Source organism: Anguilla rostrata, chromosome 14 (genome assembly GCF_018555375.3).
Source record: "Anguilla rostrata isolate EN2019 chromosome 14, ASM1855537v3, whole genome shotgun sequence".
NCBI classification, from domain to species: domain Eukaryota; kingdom Metazoa; phylum Chordata; class Actinopteri; order Anguilliformes; family Anguillidae; genus Anguilla; species Anguilla rostrata.
Genome location: NC_057946.1, coordinates 7,311,832 through 7,330,354, shown reverse-complemented (window position 1 = coordinate 7,330,354; position 18,523 = coordinate 7,311,832). Strand labels below are relative to the sequence as shown.

At 36.6% G+C, this 18,523-nt stretch overlaps 1 protein-coding gene across 1 annotated transcript in view; it reads right to left on the bottom strand.

Moving 5' to 3' along the window:
* Positions 1 to 2,543: 2,543 nt before the first annotated feature.
* LOC135239256 (AT-rich interactive domain-containing protein 3A-like) overlaps positions 2,544 to 18,523 on the bottom strand; it is a 55,725-nt gene continuing 39,745 nt past the window's right edge. Inside the window, exons 4-8 of the mRNA XM_064307801.1 lie at positions 9,512 to 9,695; positions 8,629 to 8,873; positions 7,490 to 7,771; positions 6,183 to 6,272; positions 2,544 to 5,375 (exon numbers count right to left, since the gene is read on the bottom strand). Of these exons, the coding sequence (XP_064163871.1) occupies positions 5,188 to 5,375; positions 6,183 to 6,272; positions 7,490 to 7,771; positions 8,629 to 8,873; positions 9,512 to 9,695 (989 nt within the window). The 3' untranslated portion in view covers positions 2,544 to 5,187. The remainder of the gene's footprint in view (positions 5,376 to 6,182; positions 6,273 to 7,489; positions 7,772 to 8,628; positions 8,874 to 9,511; positions 9,696 to 18,523) is intronic.

The window sequence follows — 18,523 nt, the reverse complement described above, 5'->3', positions numbered from 1 at the left end:
CTTCAAATGTTTTCCTGCTACAGAACCTTCCAATGCCAAATATTTTAATATAACTTCAGAATGGCATAATGCTCAGGCCAAAGGAAACCAGGTTAAATTAGGACACCTGAGAGACGTTTAATTAATCTGCTGAGATTAATGAATTTAAATGTTGGTTGTAATCCACCAGTAAGCTTTCAGCAGCAAATACAGAGTGTGCAACTCTATATAGATGTTCAGTATACTGTGCTCAGTGTGTCTCTTATAATGTCAAATTAATCAAATAACTAGAGGGAGAGATATGTGATATAGAGAAGCATATATTGGTAAGGAGTCATATAATTATTAAAATAAATGAATAGAGAGACTTTGATGCTCAGCACTGAGCAGGTTAATTAGTATTGACGTAACAAGATCCAGTCCTTCAGATCAGCTGCACAAATCCTCCTTGACAACCTGTGAGGTGATTGTGGCCAGAAATTCCAGGATGAAGGGGAAAGGTCAGTGCTAAATCAACGGCCACCGAACAAACAGACAGTAAAGGTAGAACCTCTCTTTGTCTTATTTTCTGTTGGCTGATAAATAAAGACATTACGTGCATGCCAAAAATGAAATAGAATGTCGAATTTAAAGTTTAAATGAAAAGTAAACTCAACATGCTCCCAGAGGCATTTTATGAACTGAATTCAAAGTAATATAAAGCACCGATCTTACAGTTCAACCTATTGCAATTTATGAATGCACAGAAGAGAATTGCATGCTATACTGCATCATTGCATACTGTATACTAACAAATACAGTCAGCAACTACAGAATAATCTCAACCTCACAAAATCACTGTTTCAGGATAACCTAAATGTACTGTAAACAAACTCTTTTCCCTGCCAAACTTCAATCTGAATCTCATGGTTTTCTTTACTTGATAGCAGCATTATTGATTGGGAGTGAGGTCGTCAGTGGTGCATAAAATTGACACCATGTTACAGGGCATGGGTTTCTGTCAGTCACTGACAAGATAACCCATTATTGGAAGACTGCTCTTAATTTGTTGTTGTTTATTCAGAAGTGTAATCTAATACCCTTTGAGCCCAATAATGACTCTATTACCTGTAAATCCCATCAAGACCACTGACATCTGCTAATCTCATGCTGGGCCTAATTACATCAAGATCTCAGTCCCTCATTTACGTATTTCTTCTCCTTTCCTGCCCCTTAATTCGACACACTCTGACTTCATTAGTTTAATTGCCCACATTGGCAAATGAGACTGTGACCTTTGTCCTATAAAGATGGCAATTTCTTTTGCTTTTTACTAATTGGTCTATTTTACATAATTCTCTACACCTGTTTGCAAACATTTTGCCATCCGGAGTTATGTAATCATATCATATTTTACTTTTACTACTATACAGCCTGTGCAACACAGTCTGAACTAATTCCTTCTGCTTATATATCAAAACATTTGTACAATAAACTAAAAATAGAATCAGTCATTTTAGCCCTATGAACAGTACATACTGCAGCCTCAGCCCAGAGAGGCCCAGGCAGGACAGCCCCTCGTTAACAGTGCCAATAACCAGCTGCTTCCAGTACGCCACCTCCCCATCAACCCTATATGAAGGCATCAGTCCAGCAGCTGAGATCACCTAAACTCCGCTATTCAGACATAAGTAACTGTTGTGGGTTTTTCTGCACAGATGCCAAAGAGCTGCTTCTGCAGCAATACTGATCTTGGGGCTCCCTACTTCACTGTCCTCACCTGCAAGCCCACGCAGGATTTTTCCAGTGCCGGGTTCTCCATTTGGTGGCAGCCACATTTCAGCGCCTGACGGATGTGGCACTCCTGGGAAGAGCATCTGAGCCACATACTGTATGTCAGGTGCTGTCCGACTAAAGTACTGCATGGCCCAGGACGATGAACACTACCCACCTGCGCCATTCGGATAATAAATAAATAAAGTGCATAAATGTAGAAATGACTTGATGCATTTATTAATAACCATAACACCCTGGTTCCAACTGATGTTCCAGTGAAAGCTGAACCTTTTGTCCACACACACTAGTGGTGGGTTTGGCATCGGAAAGATGCTTAGGTTAAAAAAGATGTCATTTTCGGTGAAATCCGGCTGAAAACATGGTCAACAGCTAGAACTGGATTCCAAGGAAACTACATTAATATTGCTACTGAATTAATAGTTAATAGTACTGTATAATTAAGTTAAACAGGTCAATGATGTTTCATGGAGGAGATGGTATACTTAAAAATATACATGACATATTATAGATTATTGATCAAGATGAAATGACAAAAAAGATTCACTGAAAAGCAGCATTTTATTTCTACATGAGCTACAAGTCAAATGGCAAAAACAAAAAACTCTCTCTTTCATGTCTTTTTTTGTTTAAATTTTAACCCCTGAGCACCACAATCCAGCAATCCCATAATGCACTGGATTTATCCAAATTAACAAAAGGAAAAGAATATAAGCTTCATAAACAGCATGTAAAGCCATTGTAGTGTCTAAAATCTAATAGCATAGCACAGATAAAAAGAGTAAGCCACATACTGTTGACACATATGAATATTTATTTTCTGATGTGCTATGTTTTCTTTTACAAATATGTTTTATTGTTGGCTTGTTCATCTTTGGTTACAATTATTACTGCAATTTCATGTTTCACAGTCAGCAACACTGTTCTTTTAAATCTTGCGGTCCAGTTATTGCCAATCTGCTCTTTTCGCATTACCCAAGCACTCACTGATGTGAGGGGGAACCGTCTTATTTCCACAGTATGCATAGACTGTGCCTGTGCTGAGATAAACAGCTAATACATTTCTGATATGTACATCAAAAGCTGTTAAAACAATACATTCAAAAATGTGCGTATTTGTCTGTCCTCTTTTGTCCTCATACAGTATATAAACATATTTAAACTACCCTTTGGTAGTTTCTCTAGCTCCTAACAAACAGTGATAAAATGAATACGCAGAATGTCCAGTCTTTAGATGACTGAAGGTCTGCAGCACAAAAGGATGTCTGAAATGGATTTTCAGATGAAATGACACACATAGGCCTCTCCCAATGTGTAATTTCCATATGACTAGATGAGGTTAAATGACACCACCCATTTTCTTGACTTTACCATGGTATCCTTTTACTGGGGCCTCCCACTCACTACATTTTAACTTTATATGAACTAGATTTTATGTATTAAATAGATTAGTCAAAACAGGTTTCAGAAACAACCACCTTCAAAAAAGAACAAAGACCAGAAAATGTTTCATTGAAATGGTCTTTGTGATATTACATTTCGTAAGTTAACATTATCTTTCCTGTACACATAATAGAAAGCTATTGAACTAATATGAACTTGTAATTCAAATACCTTGACATGGTATCATTTGTACAGAAAATAGAAACATTCTGTCATTTTCATAATCAACAATACACTCTTACAAGACAAACCTGAAACATAAACAGCTTGCTTCTTGTCTCACATAGTCTGACTACTCTGTTTTTGTTTTAATACATATTGTTCCAGCAAACAGTACATCTGGACCTACAAATTTAAACAGAAAATTAAGATTATTATCATATTTGTTGGCACAGTCTCTAACAAATGAGGTAGATGTGCTTTCATAGAATATTCCCTTCTTTGGTATAACGATACAAAATAAGAAGAAAGAAAAAATCCAGTGATTCGTTGAAAAATAAGTTTTTCAAGTGGTGTTACAATCAAAATAATAGAAACCATAAATATAAATAAAAAGGAGGTATATGTAAATATTTTTTGGACCTCTAGCTAGATATGAGAGGTATCTGCATCTGAAGGCTTGTTGAAATATCTTTAAATAAAAAAAATTCTCTGTGGATAATTTCGAGTTATAAACTCCAGAATAATTACAAAATAAATGCAAAATTAAATCCACGTGTTCAACGATATTAATAGGAAAAAAGTCTAAATACAAACCTCTAAACCCTAATCATATTAAAGTCATAAATAAAAAGGAACAATGACAAATTCCAAAGTCTTACATACAAGTGCATAAAGATAAATTCAGTTTAGTACAAAGCCACTACATGATAGTTGCATCATTTTGTAATGCGTGTCAATTATGTCACATTGATTTATTGTTTTGTTTTTAGTTTTTTGCTTTTTTATTGCAACCTTGATACAGTGTTCAAGTGCCGGCTTTTGATCAAGATATATTGTTTGTCTATAAGCTATCTTTATGATTTACAATTTGTTTTTTCCACTTTGATATGTTTTTTAATTTTACTGTTGATAACAAAGTAAGCGTTATAGAATCTACTTGTTTCTGTTGAAAACAAAGCCTTTCAGATTTATTACAAGCAGCAAGGACTCAATCCAGGGGAAACAACTGTGGGAATTAGTATACTTTTTACCACAACTGGTTTGCTGTTGGCTGACACTGAAATACAGAACAGTCTGCCATGCTTTTCAGTAGTCCTTTTTACGATGCTGTCTTAATGGCTAAAGCCAGGTTCACCCAGTCAGGGATTTCGACAAGGAAACAAAATGAACACAAAGTGATGCAAGTAAATAACCTGATCTCTGGAATGACTTCTTCAAAGCAGCTGCCCTCCATGATGTGCAACTCTTGTGTTAATGCTGAATAGAAAACACCTCTGTGTTCAGACTGAGCAAGCCAACATGGCTTGTAAATTTATGATTTCGTTTGATCATGTCTTTGGTATAAGCTGGGAGTACCCACCTCTGTCTGTACCAAAACAAAATTCAGAGACGTATCAGAACCATACGGTACACATTTCATCAAACACACCCATACTTACAGTTGTAATAAAAATTAAAAATAATAAAATAAACGGCTTTTACAGAAGTTAATATGGAGTGAACCCCATCATCTGCTAATGACCAGCAAGATCCATGTGCCTTTCTTGTGATCATTAGCATTTTCTTATCAGGTGTTTCAGGTTCTCTGGACTGGATATCAGGGAAGGAAGGCCGATTCATTTGGAGAACTGTTGTTCAGAAAGTATCCATTTTTTAAATATTCCCCAGAAGCCTCAGGCCTTTAAATAACCATTTTACTTTTTCACAGGAAAGTTGTTTAAAAAAGCAGGAAAGAATTCGCTTTCAGAACGATTAAGTCTTTTTAACTCTTACTGTCCCAACACCTCTCAGCGTATTCATGATTTAGGGATTTGAGATGAAAACTGGGGCTTAGGGGGAGGAATTGCTGGAGGTATGTCCATGGACTGAGGATGAGATGGAGCAGAATGACGAGGAAGAAGAGGAAGGTTGGATGTGAGCTGGCAACCCCAGGCTGGTCTTTCCCTGAGAGCTGGTGAGGCTTATCCCATTGTTTCCTGGCATGACTGGAATGGCTTGCTTCCGGGCAAAGAGGACCCCTGAATTTAAAGTGAAGGCAGCATGTCAGTTCCATGAGGAATGGCTGAAAATGTTTTCCACTTTCCTAAAAGCCTGCTGATCATTGGTACAATATTAATTTTTATTTGCTGCATTCCAGAAAACTCCTCAGCCAAACTCCTGGAAACCTTCCTTTATATTCACATGTACAATATGAATAGTGAAAGCCAAGTTCATTGATAGATTCTCTTATAATACTGCAATAAATTATCTGCACCTTTGCGAAAATGAAAACAAATATGTGTATATGAAACAAAGTTCCTGAGGGATTTAAGAGAGACTTGTTAGGCTGTCAATATCTTCCATTTCTACAATACATTTTGTGAAAAAATTGGTTATAATGCCAACAGTTAAAGCAATTGCAGCAGATGCAGTAGATTCTAGTGTGTGAGCAAATCTCAGCCTTGGGAGGACATTACTAGCACTTCATAAAGCTTTTGAGACAACTAATTTGGCTGTTGTTCTGAATGTTTTCAACAGGTCAATGAGGTTGCATTAATTACCCATCAAAAGGTAATAAAGCGCCAAGCCCAGGCACACAGGCGCCATCTTCTGCTAAAACTAGTGGTCTTTCTCTCGGCACGTAAGACAACAAGTCCCATCGACCTGAAATCAGCAAGCCCATTTTTGAGATATTTAACTTTTTTAACGCTATTGGACTGCCACTTCATTACAATGGATTTTATAGCAAAGACATCAAATTGTGAGGAGGACTAAGCACAGGGGCGCTGCCATAACTTATTGAATTTCCTGCCTGCAATTACATCAGCAAGTGGCCCTCTATTTACCTGTGTAGACAACTCCATTTATTTCTATTGACATGTTGATGCTGCTAATGCAGTTTGTAGACAAGTTCAATGCAGTGTCTTGTCTGTCATCTGTCAGAAAGAAGCCAAAGAGAGAGAGAGAGGGAAAAACTCAATATGAACATTTCTTAAAAGGAACACACAAAGCACCAATAACAGTCATAACCCCTGAGTGACAGGACTTTTCCAGCAGTTTATCAAAGGTTTTGGAGCAAAGATAACTGGAGAGTATAAATCAATTTCACTTTATTACAGCTATCACAATACTGTATATAGCTCCATATGCCAGAGCACATAGATGGTATTTGTTAGTTCAATATGCTCTTTCAACACAACCTCCCATACATTTTCAAGTGTTGCCGAACTCACTTATTACATTGAAAATTGAGATTATGAGTGCAATTTTCCCCAGGGTTCAATGCCGGCTGCTCATTACTTCTTTCAGAATCACTTTATTTTCAAAGTATCACAAATTTGTAATTTATAGTCATCTGCTGAATTACAGCATTTATATCTACAGTGTGTATGTATATATCTATGTATCCACCAAACTGGTAAATGACGATTAACAACCAAAACCCGAAAGTGCATTTTTCATCAAATATAAAGAGTTTAAAAAGCACAGTATAATAGGTATAATATGCGGGAGGCAGTCACATGGAAATAAATGATATCACACATGAACCAATCATTTCCTCATTCTCTATTTAGAAACTGTTATTAACTTAAATGTAACTAATTGCTTGTCATGAAGCAAAGAGCCTGCAACCATTAATGGAATTTTAGTAGATTAACTCAAGCCAGAGAGATATACTACTTTTCCTCTAGTTAATGAGTCATACCTCTCCCCGACAGCTAGAAATATTGATGCATTTGTAGTCAGTTGATATTAGTTCAATATTTCTCTTTAATATTTCTCCAGATATTGTTCACAAATTAGCTCATTTACACCTAAAAGAACACTGGTAGCATTCTGCTGCCAACTCAAATATCTAAAGTTGAGCTTTTATTGTAGAAGTGCAGAGAGGTTTCAATGAGATATGTTGTTCATTTGCTCTGACTGCTACCTGCAGTAAGAAAACCATTGTAGGAGGCCAGCTAAATATTCTTCTGTAATGAATGTAATTTAATATACAGGCAAGTTCAACTGACATCAGAACTTAGAAGTTACATTTTTAAAACAACCGTCTGATACTATACTCCCGGCATATGTGTAACTATACATATGAGAACGAATCGATAGCATTGACTTATCTCTGTGCAAATTCTATATGAAGTTTGGTCCTCACCTCTGTTGCTGAGCTTGATGTTCATTGGCAGCTGGGTTGCCATGGCGAAGAGGTTCTGCTGGAGCGCGTGCTGCATGATTCTCTGCTGCTCCTCGGCCATCAGCATCATCTTCTTCTCCGGGGGCTCTCCAGACTCCAGCTTCTCCCGGAGCTGCTCCAGGGCCGACGCCTGCGCTGCGGCGGCTGCCTGCGCTGCAGCCTGTGCGGCCGCCATGTGGTGCCCTGCCATTGGCATGGGGATGGCCAGCTGACTGGGCCTCCTGCCTAAGAGCATGGGCTCCTCTGAAGAGGAACGCAACAACAGAGCAATTACCACACAGCGCTTTCACAGGCATGCTAACTGTGAGTGCTGATTTTATTTCTGTAGATCTGTGTCCCCTGATGACATAATCCAATAGAATATGCTAAAACCTTTTCACCACTATACAAAGTACTTGATATGAATTTGCTCAGGTTAAATAGAGCAAACCAGAACAGGAATGACATGCAGGGAACCGATGATATCATTTTCAGTCAGCCACCCTCCCACACATTTTTACTCTCATATCATCTTGGTTATTTGACCAAACACAGTCATGCATTCCATATGCAAAAGAAACACAAGCACAAACACAAAAACAGATGCATATGATTTTCTTTTTCCAGACGAGCACATTAAATGAATCTCATGCTCTTTGTGTCAGGCTAAGCTGCGGAAATCTGTGTTGAGGACTTGAGGAAGTCCTGCAATATGTTTCCTCTCAGCTACGATGGCCATATTGTCCGCACATTTCACACAGCACCAGGATCTCTGTCATTGTGAAAACAGTTAAACACAAAGCCTTCTTCTGTGTGGTTTATCATCAGTTTTATGGTGGTTTAAAATCATTTGTATATGATGAGGCCAGATTTGATGTGTTGTTCTGCATTTCCCAAATAAGATATTGAACCAATTATACAACACGAATGAACTAATAAAAGACATGCACTACTTGTGGTGTTAGTCTGTCAGATGTCGATTTTAACTGAAGATGCAGACTGTTACAAAACTGGATTTTTGGTTCTCTAGGGCCCTAGTCAAAGTCAGTGCTACTCTGTTGTTTCCTTGCCCTTATCTCCAGTGGCTAAACCAAACCAGAAAATGAGCGCACTCTCCTGACCTTTCTTAATAGAGAAGGCCTGGGAGACGAGGCTGCCATTGGGAGCGACCATGGTGGCGTGAGGCATGTGGATCTTTGGGGAGGCGAGGATGCTGGGCGTCCCAACGGGAGAGTAGCTGAACAGGGACGACCCGCAACTCTGCCTTCGCCCCTCCCGCCGGTTACTGTCAATGGCCGCCTGGAGCTCGCCCGGGGAGCTCAGCGCTCGTTTCTCACATTCGTAGGGATAGAGGTACTTCATATACCTGAGAAGTCACAATAAGTCAAATTACAATCCTGGCGAATGTCTTGGTAGATTTCATCACTAACAACGCCTGCTATTTATCCAGGTTATATAGCTGTGATATAAAAGATGGGATTAACCGGCATCACGCCATCCAATAAACATTACTCATATGTCAGATCCGTTTTGAACATATTATTCTGGACACGCATTCAGTGAATCAGTGTTAACAATTTCAGAATATAGAGCACTATTCTGATTTCGGTCTTTAAAACACAAAATATCATTTGAGAACAAGCCTGTAACAAAAAACGTTTTACAATAATCATTTTGTCTTGAAGGTAGCATTGTGCATGACAGGTCTGCAAATAACTTTAAAAACTATTAATGAAATGCCACTATATTATCTGTCATTACATATTTTTGCAATACTCATTTCTAATTATTTCATATTTACATAATCTAAAATCATCATTTTTTCAAACTTAATTTCTTAAACTTAATTTAACTTAATTTAAAATATACTGTATGTAATAACCTATTTCAAATTCTATGTATGAAAAAGACAGCTAAATAGTTGTTTTTTAATGCACTTGATTGAGGCCTATATTTCAAGGCACAGTCAGCCTCCCTCTCTGGCTTGTCTGGGGTGTTACGCACTGTGTTCGGAGAGTGAAAGCTGCACTTGTGATAGAAGTAGGGAGGTTTAGACCCTTGGTGATCTCACGCCATATCTTCTTATTGATGACCTCCACTAAGCCGCCCTTTTCTGTCACAAGCTTGTAGAGAGTGTAGAGATCCAACACCTGCTTGGCCATGATAGGAATCCGATTCACTGGAGTCCCTGTGGAAACAAACACAATATCCACAATCAATGCCATTAACTCCAGCTCATCGACAGGCTTCTCCGCTGGTTATAAGGCCAATTAATCTCCACTAAGTAAAATGTCTAAAAGCTCCACTCTTTCGCAAATGGGAAATGTCACTTCCAGAACTTAAATATACAATCAGTTTTCTCCATTTAACATGCCCGGAAAAGACAGTGCTGTTTTTTATTGTCAACCACCATCTACACATTCGGCATTTATTACCTCAGAGAACAACAGCTACAAATTGCAAGTGATTTGTGGTTAATAGGACTTGAAAATATTGAGAATGTGTCATAATGTCAAAAATGGCGCTATGTTAACATTTAAAATAATTGAAAAAATAATTTGAAAGACATAAGCCACTTTAACTTTGTTTATCATAGGCTTTCCTTTCATGATGATAAAAGTAGTTACAACACAAAGCTTTTCAGATAATCACCCAAAAAAAGAGAAAGTTTAGTCTTTTTACGAAGACAAAGTTAAAAGTTCAAAATCTGATAATCATCCTGTGCTGGCAGAGACTAAGAAATACTGTTTGGCTTAACAGGATATATTGAACTACATCGCTCCTCTGGGTAAGATCCATTGGAAATCATTGCTGAGGCCAATAACAAATTTAGGCTGAGCTTCATGCTTACAGTTTTTCTGTTGTATTTGGAGAAAATGAACACACTCCTGATTGAAGCCGCTGAATTTGCACGGGCTGCATCAATGCGCTAACCCCTTAAGAAATATTTTAAAGAAAAGTAAAAGCTTGAGACATGTTGCTTGAGCTGGTTAGAATCTGAGACGTTCATTTTTGTAAGCTTCTGTCCTGCCTCCCCACAAACATACCCACACCCACAAACGTTGTGCAATTTCTGTACATAAATGCTCAGACAACTACAGTCATATTTTTGATATTTTCATTTCAGTTTCTTGGTCATACTAATGAAAAGCACGCTATGGTCAATATACACAAAAGGCTTTTTGAAAGGTAATAATCACAATAAGAGAAAGAAAATTATTTCTATAACTCCTGCATAGCCATTAATTAGCAGTTTTAAAACACAGCCAATTTCTTATTTTGACTTATAGTGAGCTATAATGTGAGGGGACCAAGTGTTCCATGTGGATACAAGAAAAGCTGAGAAATAATTAACCTGCATTTTGCTGATAGAGTGCTATTGTGCACATTGAATTTACCATAATAGCAATCAATAACCAGGGAAATGAAGTGCAAACAACAGGCATGCAGATTATGCTGGAAAAAAGATGGAAGCAGAAATATTGTCTAGGATGGTTAAAACACATCAATTAAGTCTTGTAATTATAGCTGCATGTTGCCTCTTTGGCATGCGAGGAAAGACGCATTAAAATAAAAGATGCATCCCCACTGTCCTTGAATACAATGCAGGCATTATATTTCAAGTAGTGACAACTAGACAACCCACAGATTTTTCTTTTAAACAACTTCTCCTAAGCAGTCTATATGTCAAGAGGTATTGAGAAGAAGCCGAATGTCCAGAGGACTTTAAAGGGTAGTTTTAATTAAGGTGCTGAGATAATTAGTGTGCATGTGTGGACAGCTATCTTGAGAGATCTTTTTCCTTTATTTTTTCCATTTCCTTTCTTGTTATGTTCACTTTCTGTACGTGACTAGCTACAGTTTTTAGAGATAGCATTATTATCCTGCATATGTAAATACAAATGGTTACTTATTTGGATTAGTACATTTTTTTTTATTGCCGAACAAAAACAGTTCTTATTCTTCCATGACATTACAGCAGCAATTTTTGTGCTGATGTTTTGGATTAAAACATTTCTAATGAAGGAAATAGATACTAAAAGATATTTCATATCTTTCAAGAAGAGCACAACATGAATCAAACATTTGTTAAAGAAAATGGAAACAGACCCACAGGATGACAAAGGTCTAATTATTTGTGTTTTTTTTAATCAGGGAGGGACAGTATTCCTCAGAAGGGTCTGTACGTATGTTGGGCAATAGGAATAGGAATAGTTTTGCATATATAAATACCAAAATGGAAATTCCTTCTTCTCTGCTGCAGAAGAAAACTGTGTGCTTATCAATAGACTGCCCAGGCATGTTTTACTGAGCAGAGACCTGACCCATTAGATGATGACTTCAGGCAGTTTATATTTTATTCTGTCACATGCATGAACACACAATCCTTGGAATTATTTTTAATTGTCTAGCTGTGGGTAAGCATGATGGTTTATATTTACGAATGTAACAGTGTTGCAGTATTGCAATTACATTGATATTTAAAAAAAAAAAAAAAATTTTGCTCCCAATTTTAGGGGAAAAGCGATTGGACAAATTAACATAATACATAACTATATTTAAAAATATATTAATATATATATATATACAGAAAAATGACCTGCAGCCCTAATTCTTTGAAAATACTATTCTGAAAATTGGATTTGCATAATCCATCTTCCTTAGACAGCAGCTCTCTTTGTTACTGACAGCAAAAAGTACTGCAACTGTTTAACCATTTAAGATGAATGAACTGACATTAATTAGTGCTGAACTGACATTTATTATATTATCAAGATAGATAGAGGTCTTAGAGAAACAAGAGCGCTCAACAGTAAAGCCAGCAGGAAAAAAGTGTATGCACCATGGACAAAAATAACCATGTGTAGGCTTGTTTTGACAGGACCCTTTTATACCAGACCTTCAGGAGATGCCAATGATGCAGAATACATATCATAATGGCCAGAAGAATTCAAGTGGTTCTCTGAAATGTCACAACATGATATTTGATATTATTTACTTTACTGTAATTAAAATATGATGCTCAAGACAAATGATCAAGGTTCAGCCTTACTTACATCTGCTTTTCTGATGATCCTCAAATCAAAGAACAAAAACAACAATATTTCAAAATAACTCTTTGACCTTTTTTTATACTGAATAATTATTCTTAGTAGTCTATTTTTCAATTTTTATATTGGATGATAACATGGAATCTATGCTTTCTCAATCATTTCAGTATATTGCCAGCTAACTACTGGCAGTATACCAGTCATACTATCCATACAGTATACTATCTCTTCAAGGTCTAGTGCTTAATTACACTCATTCTTATTCAATGTCACCCAAATTGAGAAAACTAGATTTCCCTCTGACACTCCGGTTCGATAATGAATGTTATTACAATAACAGAAAAGCCCAAAGAAAATCTCTAAACCTGTTATTTATCATATGAGAGGGTAACCATACAGGTATTGGGCCCCTAAATAAAAACTGCTCCTGGAGACCTTTGTGTGGCTTAATCTAAAACTGGCCAAGCCTCTTAAAATGAGATTTATGCTTTTTCAATAGCCAAAGTGATGTATGTCTCCCTCAGATTCTCAGAACGGATTCACAAAGAAAAAGACGGCACAACTTTTTTTGTCAGCAGAAAAGATCTTTGAGGCCATGGATCATTATGACAATGAGCAATTGTGAATTAAGAGGAAATGAGCATCAGCAATCTAAATCTCACACCTGCTGTGTGAGAGCTTGTATAATTGGAGTTCAACACAAATGAGTCTACATGGCTTGGGTGGGCATATATGACTTCATACCTCAGAGACATAATCAGGAATGCTTCCTTTTTTATTCTTGCAACTATTCAAACCACAAAACGAACTCAGTATGGGAGGCCCCGAGAACATACTTGTCTTTGTAAATGTTTGTTTAATCAAATAAAGCAACAAAACAGGCAGCTTCAGTTTGCTTTAGCTGTGGTCATAGTCATTAGCTGAGAGCAAAAAGAGTAGAGACAGGCCAGAGAAGCTGCTCACTTCCCTGCTGATCAAATCGAGGTGGACCGGGAAGACAGGCCTTCCCAGGGGAACGCCAGTTTGAAACAGGCCGAGAGAAAAACAGCAAAATTAAACAAAATTTAATTTCTATTGAATCGCCATTATTTCTTGAAAAAACATCCCCATACTCTTTGGTCTTTTTTTTTGCTTATTGGAACAATACTCTCTCCTGAGATATATGCTTTTTTAATTCATTTCAACCATAGTATTAATTTTATACATGTTCATGATCAATTTTTCAGAAATGTAGTCATCCATATAGTTTTTCTCGAATTCAAAAGGAGATTGAATATTTAAAATACGCCTCCTGAAAGTCCTAGCTTAAATTCACTAGAAACCACTCAGGAAAAGCTGCCTTATGGTTAGAATGAATCTAGCCTGTGGGGAAGATTTTTAACCATATCTTTGTTGCAACACTAACGCTTGACTGAGAATTTAGGGGGCTACTGACCAGAGGCTCATCCATGCTTTAAAAAGCAGGTTTCAAACAGCCTTTTATTCTGTGTGCTGGTATTCCAAGCTATTATAAGGAAACAAAAAAGTTCACCTATTCAGGAAGAAGTGCTGATGCCCTCTGGGGCCGGATCAATGTATGCTAACAGCTATGAGGAAACAATTTATCAGCCTAGTTATTTATCACACCACAATAGTTCCTACACTCGTATTGTCCGGTTTGATATATAGGATCAGAACGTTGCGAGAGACCAGTCCTTTTTCAACAAAACACAAGCACACACTATGACTGAGGTACTCTCCATCATCTTATCACTGAAAAAGGCCACAGACTTTTTTTTCAACATTCAGGGTTACAAGACTAATTTTCCCCAAAGACAAATTATGAAAATAATTCAAATTTCATTCATACAATGGACATGCTAATGGTTTTATTAAATGAATATTCAATTAAAACACGCATTTTTATTTTTTACTCTTAAAAAAATGTTATTATTGCACATTTTTGGAAAGGAGCACTTGTTTTGAAACAGAAAGCACATCCTTTTCTTTTATGCACTGTTAAACCATCAAGTCATTACTGGTAGGAGAGGAAAAACTTTTTCTGAGAGTGTTATGCATATCACCCTCCTTTCTCTCATCCACATCCACAGAGAAAAGGGCCAGGCTCCACCCCATTCAACTACACACTATTAAAAGCAGTGTGAAGATACTGGGCTCTCTCTGGTTTTAGCTGTGAAGCCCCAGGATTTGAAAAAAGACACCACCTTCATAATACTGGGGTCCCCATGACTAATGATTGCAGTTTGACAGCTTATGATTAATGGCCCCAGGGCGAGAGGACACAGTATAGGTCACTGACCTGCTGACTGGGCCACGCCTATGGGGACAGAAGAGTCAGAAGGCACAAATTCAATTTCAAGTTGTGCATTGTGGGAAATCTCTTTTAAAGACTTGATTTTTACATACATCTGACACAAGATATATTTTTGGGTAATTTATAATACACCCAACTTTTCAGTTTTATGAGAAGTGCACATGTAAAGTCTTGGGAATGGTTCACAATTCCAGCTCAAAAACTGAAGGAAAACTCAAAGGCAACAGCCCTCAAACCATTTTATAATATGTTATATATTTATAATAAGGTAAATGGCACCCTTTTCTTTTCAATTGTTGACCTTTCAAAACACACATTTCTCATTTACAGAAAATTTAATATTTAAATTTACATTTACTTGTGTGGCTGGTTAGTTAAATGATAATTAAAGGTCAGTATCACATACTGTATGTGATACTGGTAACATCTGATATGACCTTAATAGAAGATCACATGAAAGTGTATGTTATGCATTAATTAAAACATATCTTTTGAATCAAACACCTGCTAAGATATTTTTTTTTTATTTGAATGATTTAGGGGCCAATATTGTGCACAAATAATTAAGATCTGATGATAGAGGCAAAGCTATCACCGCAAAATTTATTTCACTATTGAACAGCCACTTACTGGAACAAATTCATATTATTTAGTTCATTAGTGCCATTCATGTATGTCATGAAATGACCTGCAATGCATTCAATGAGTGGGGGCTAACAATGGGGAAATCTATACAGTAGTTTGCAGGATACATTTCTTTTTTGCCCACAAAAAAAAAAAATGCTTTTGAGTGCTGGTAATGAGCAATATCACACTGCAGAGGTTGCAGTTTTCCACGATGGCCCTAGTGTACAGGGAAAAAGGGAGACAATTGCAATTTCGTCCTTTGTGTAGCGCGGATTTCTTTTGATACAATCTGTAAAAGCCTGCCATTGTTCATCGCTATGTGCACTTTATCCTTATGTGCTTTTCCCAGCATCCACTGCCATAGGAGAAAGTGAGAGGACAGAGATACATCAATTATATTCATTCCCAGTAATGTGATCCTGATAATCCTGAGGCTCACATATGGCCAGAAGAAATAGCACTAGATGTGAATACACACCCAAACACAGACTTGAACACTGCAGAAAAAAAATAGTTTCTGGCCTTTTCATCAATGTTTTTATATGTGGCAGTCCCTCTTTGAAGTGGTCGAGATGGCCTTCATGCTGGGGTAGTATAAGGCTTACTGAAGCACTAGGGACCGAGGGCAAAATGACTGACACCATCTGAAACTCCACAGAATACCCAGTCACCTCCAACTGCATCCACAGACCTTCCTTTTCTGCTCAGAAGTTCAGTGGACATGGGGGCGGTTGTTACATAACACTCTGCTAGGGTACATTCACAGACAAGTAGGATGTTTATTTTACAGAATTGTTGTTGGGGAAATATGAAATTCAAGCTCAGAACTGCCTTTCCTCTGAAGACAAGGGGCAAGCACCTTTTCCCAAAAATGTGATTCACATTATGTAAATTTTATCATTTACATGCATATGTAATTTCTTTACAGTTTTATGCTCTAAAATATTAAATATAAATTAAATATTTATTTTGTTGGTTTAAATTTCAAGGTACAGTGAAACTCTGCAAAGGTAAACTTACACATAATAATACTATTTCAAACACAAATAGTCAAATTGGGGTGGCAGGTATACCAAGTTATGGATTGGTGAGGCATGTTTCATACCGATACAGCACCGAGAGTTTGGTGCTATTCAGGGTTTTCTACAGAAATGACACCAATGACCCCAAACTCTCAGCTACCTAAGAAAATTAACTTCTGCACCTTCAGACCTCATGTAAACACACAGAATTCTGAAAAAGATTTCACACATCCATACGATAAAACCGCAAACTCATTTTGCATTTTCTCCTTCTTTTCCCTTTCTTTTTCCTTCTTTTTCCCTTCCAGTCCCACAATCAATAACTCTCCCTATTCAACATTTACTGTAGCTACATCTGCAAATTTAGAAAACATGAGGTAGGATTGCTTTGGAATAATTTGTGTGAGCTAAGATAGCCAATATTGTTTGTTGTAACTTGGTCTCATTCTGATATCAAAACATTTAATGGCAGATTTTGTAGGTTTTAAGTAATGACTTATAGACATCGCTTTGTATGTGTGAGTAACTGTCACTTTTGTATGTTGAAAATGCTTTTTGTTGAGCATTTTGGTGTCAACCTTAGATGGCTGGCTGATCCAATTGCATTAATGTTTTGCACGTCCAGATTGATTAGAACAAAGTTCAATCTTTTAATTAGTAAAACATTAACCTCTGTTTGCATTTTGCATTCTATTGAATTGTGAGGCCATTAATTCTGGCACCAGCAAGGTTTTTATCTAAGTCTCTGCCCAGTTCATCAGGAGAACTGTAATTGCAGCATTGTTTCAGACTAAATGAACAAATTATTTTTACATTTTATTTTCCAGCCATTTTTCACGCACACACACACTGTATGGAAATTATTTTACACTAACTACAGTGTAAAAGAATGGCCATTGGCATCACAGGGGGTAGCAAGCTCTCAAAATGAAGTGCACCGCCATCAAGTATACTAATATGGTGGTGTAATCATACAGTCTTGGCCAACTCATTTAAATATAAGATAAGGGAAATAAAATAAATGCGCTTACAAGAATTTAGCCAAATATTAGACAAAATAGTATTGGAACAAAAATAATCTCATGTGCTTTGTGAAATGTATGGGTCATGCAAATATAATATTTCAAAATGCTGTTTACATAATAAAATCCAAATTACTTATAGATATCTATAAATACCTAATATCTATATCTATAGACACAAATCTAAATAAAGAAAAATATTTTTAATTAAAGCTTTTTAAAGACTGGCTTTACTGCTGTGTGAATAATCTATTAATTATTCTGTGGAATTAGCTGTTATTTAGATTAAAAGTTCTCAATGTCCCTTCATGGCTTCCCTTAAAATACATTCTCAGTTGGTATCTCTAATAAATGACCTTTCATCTCTGACTGTGTAAAGCTGAATATAGATTAACTAAATGTGACCTATGGGAAAGGTTGCCCAGTTTTAGACCAATGAAGAAATGACAGCTGGGGGTTTCAGTCCTTGGACAATTCAATCACATTTTTAGAGGAAGTAAAACGGTACTTTTATCAGCATCAGAGAATGGGGTGAGATTATATTGATCTGGGTATTTTACTTACCAGAGTTACAAAACATTCATATGTAAAATTGACATAGTTCCATTCAAACAGCACATGATGGTAATTTTTCCATTATCTTCTATTTTTTTAATTAATCTTTATTTACTATATCTGTCTAAATAACATTGGGCTAAGTGTTAATATCATAAAAATTATATATATATATATATATATAGATATACATATATATATATATACATACATATATATATATATATATATATATATAGTTTTACATTTGATCATGCAATCAAGGTGTCACGCTAGATTTGACAGACATATTGATTTTCTTTTTAATGTCAAGTATAACAAATTAAAAATTTCTGACATTAGACTTTAACTCATCTCAGAATCAAACCGAGAGAGAGGAATGGACTGCTGGAGCACTTCCTGTCTGTCCGTGGTCATTTGGTCCA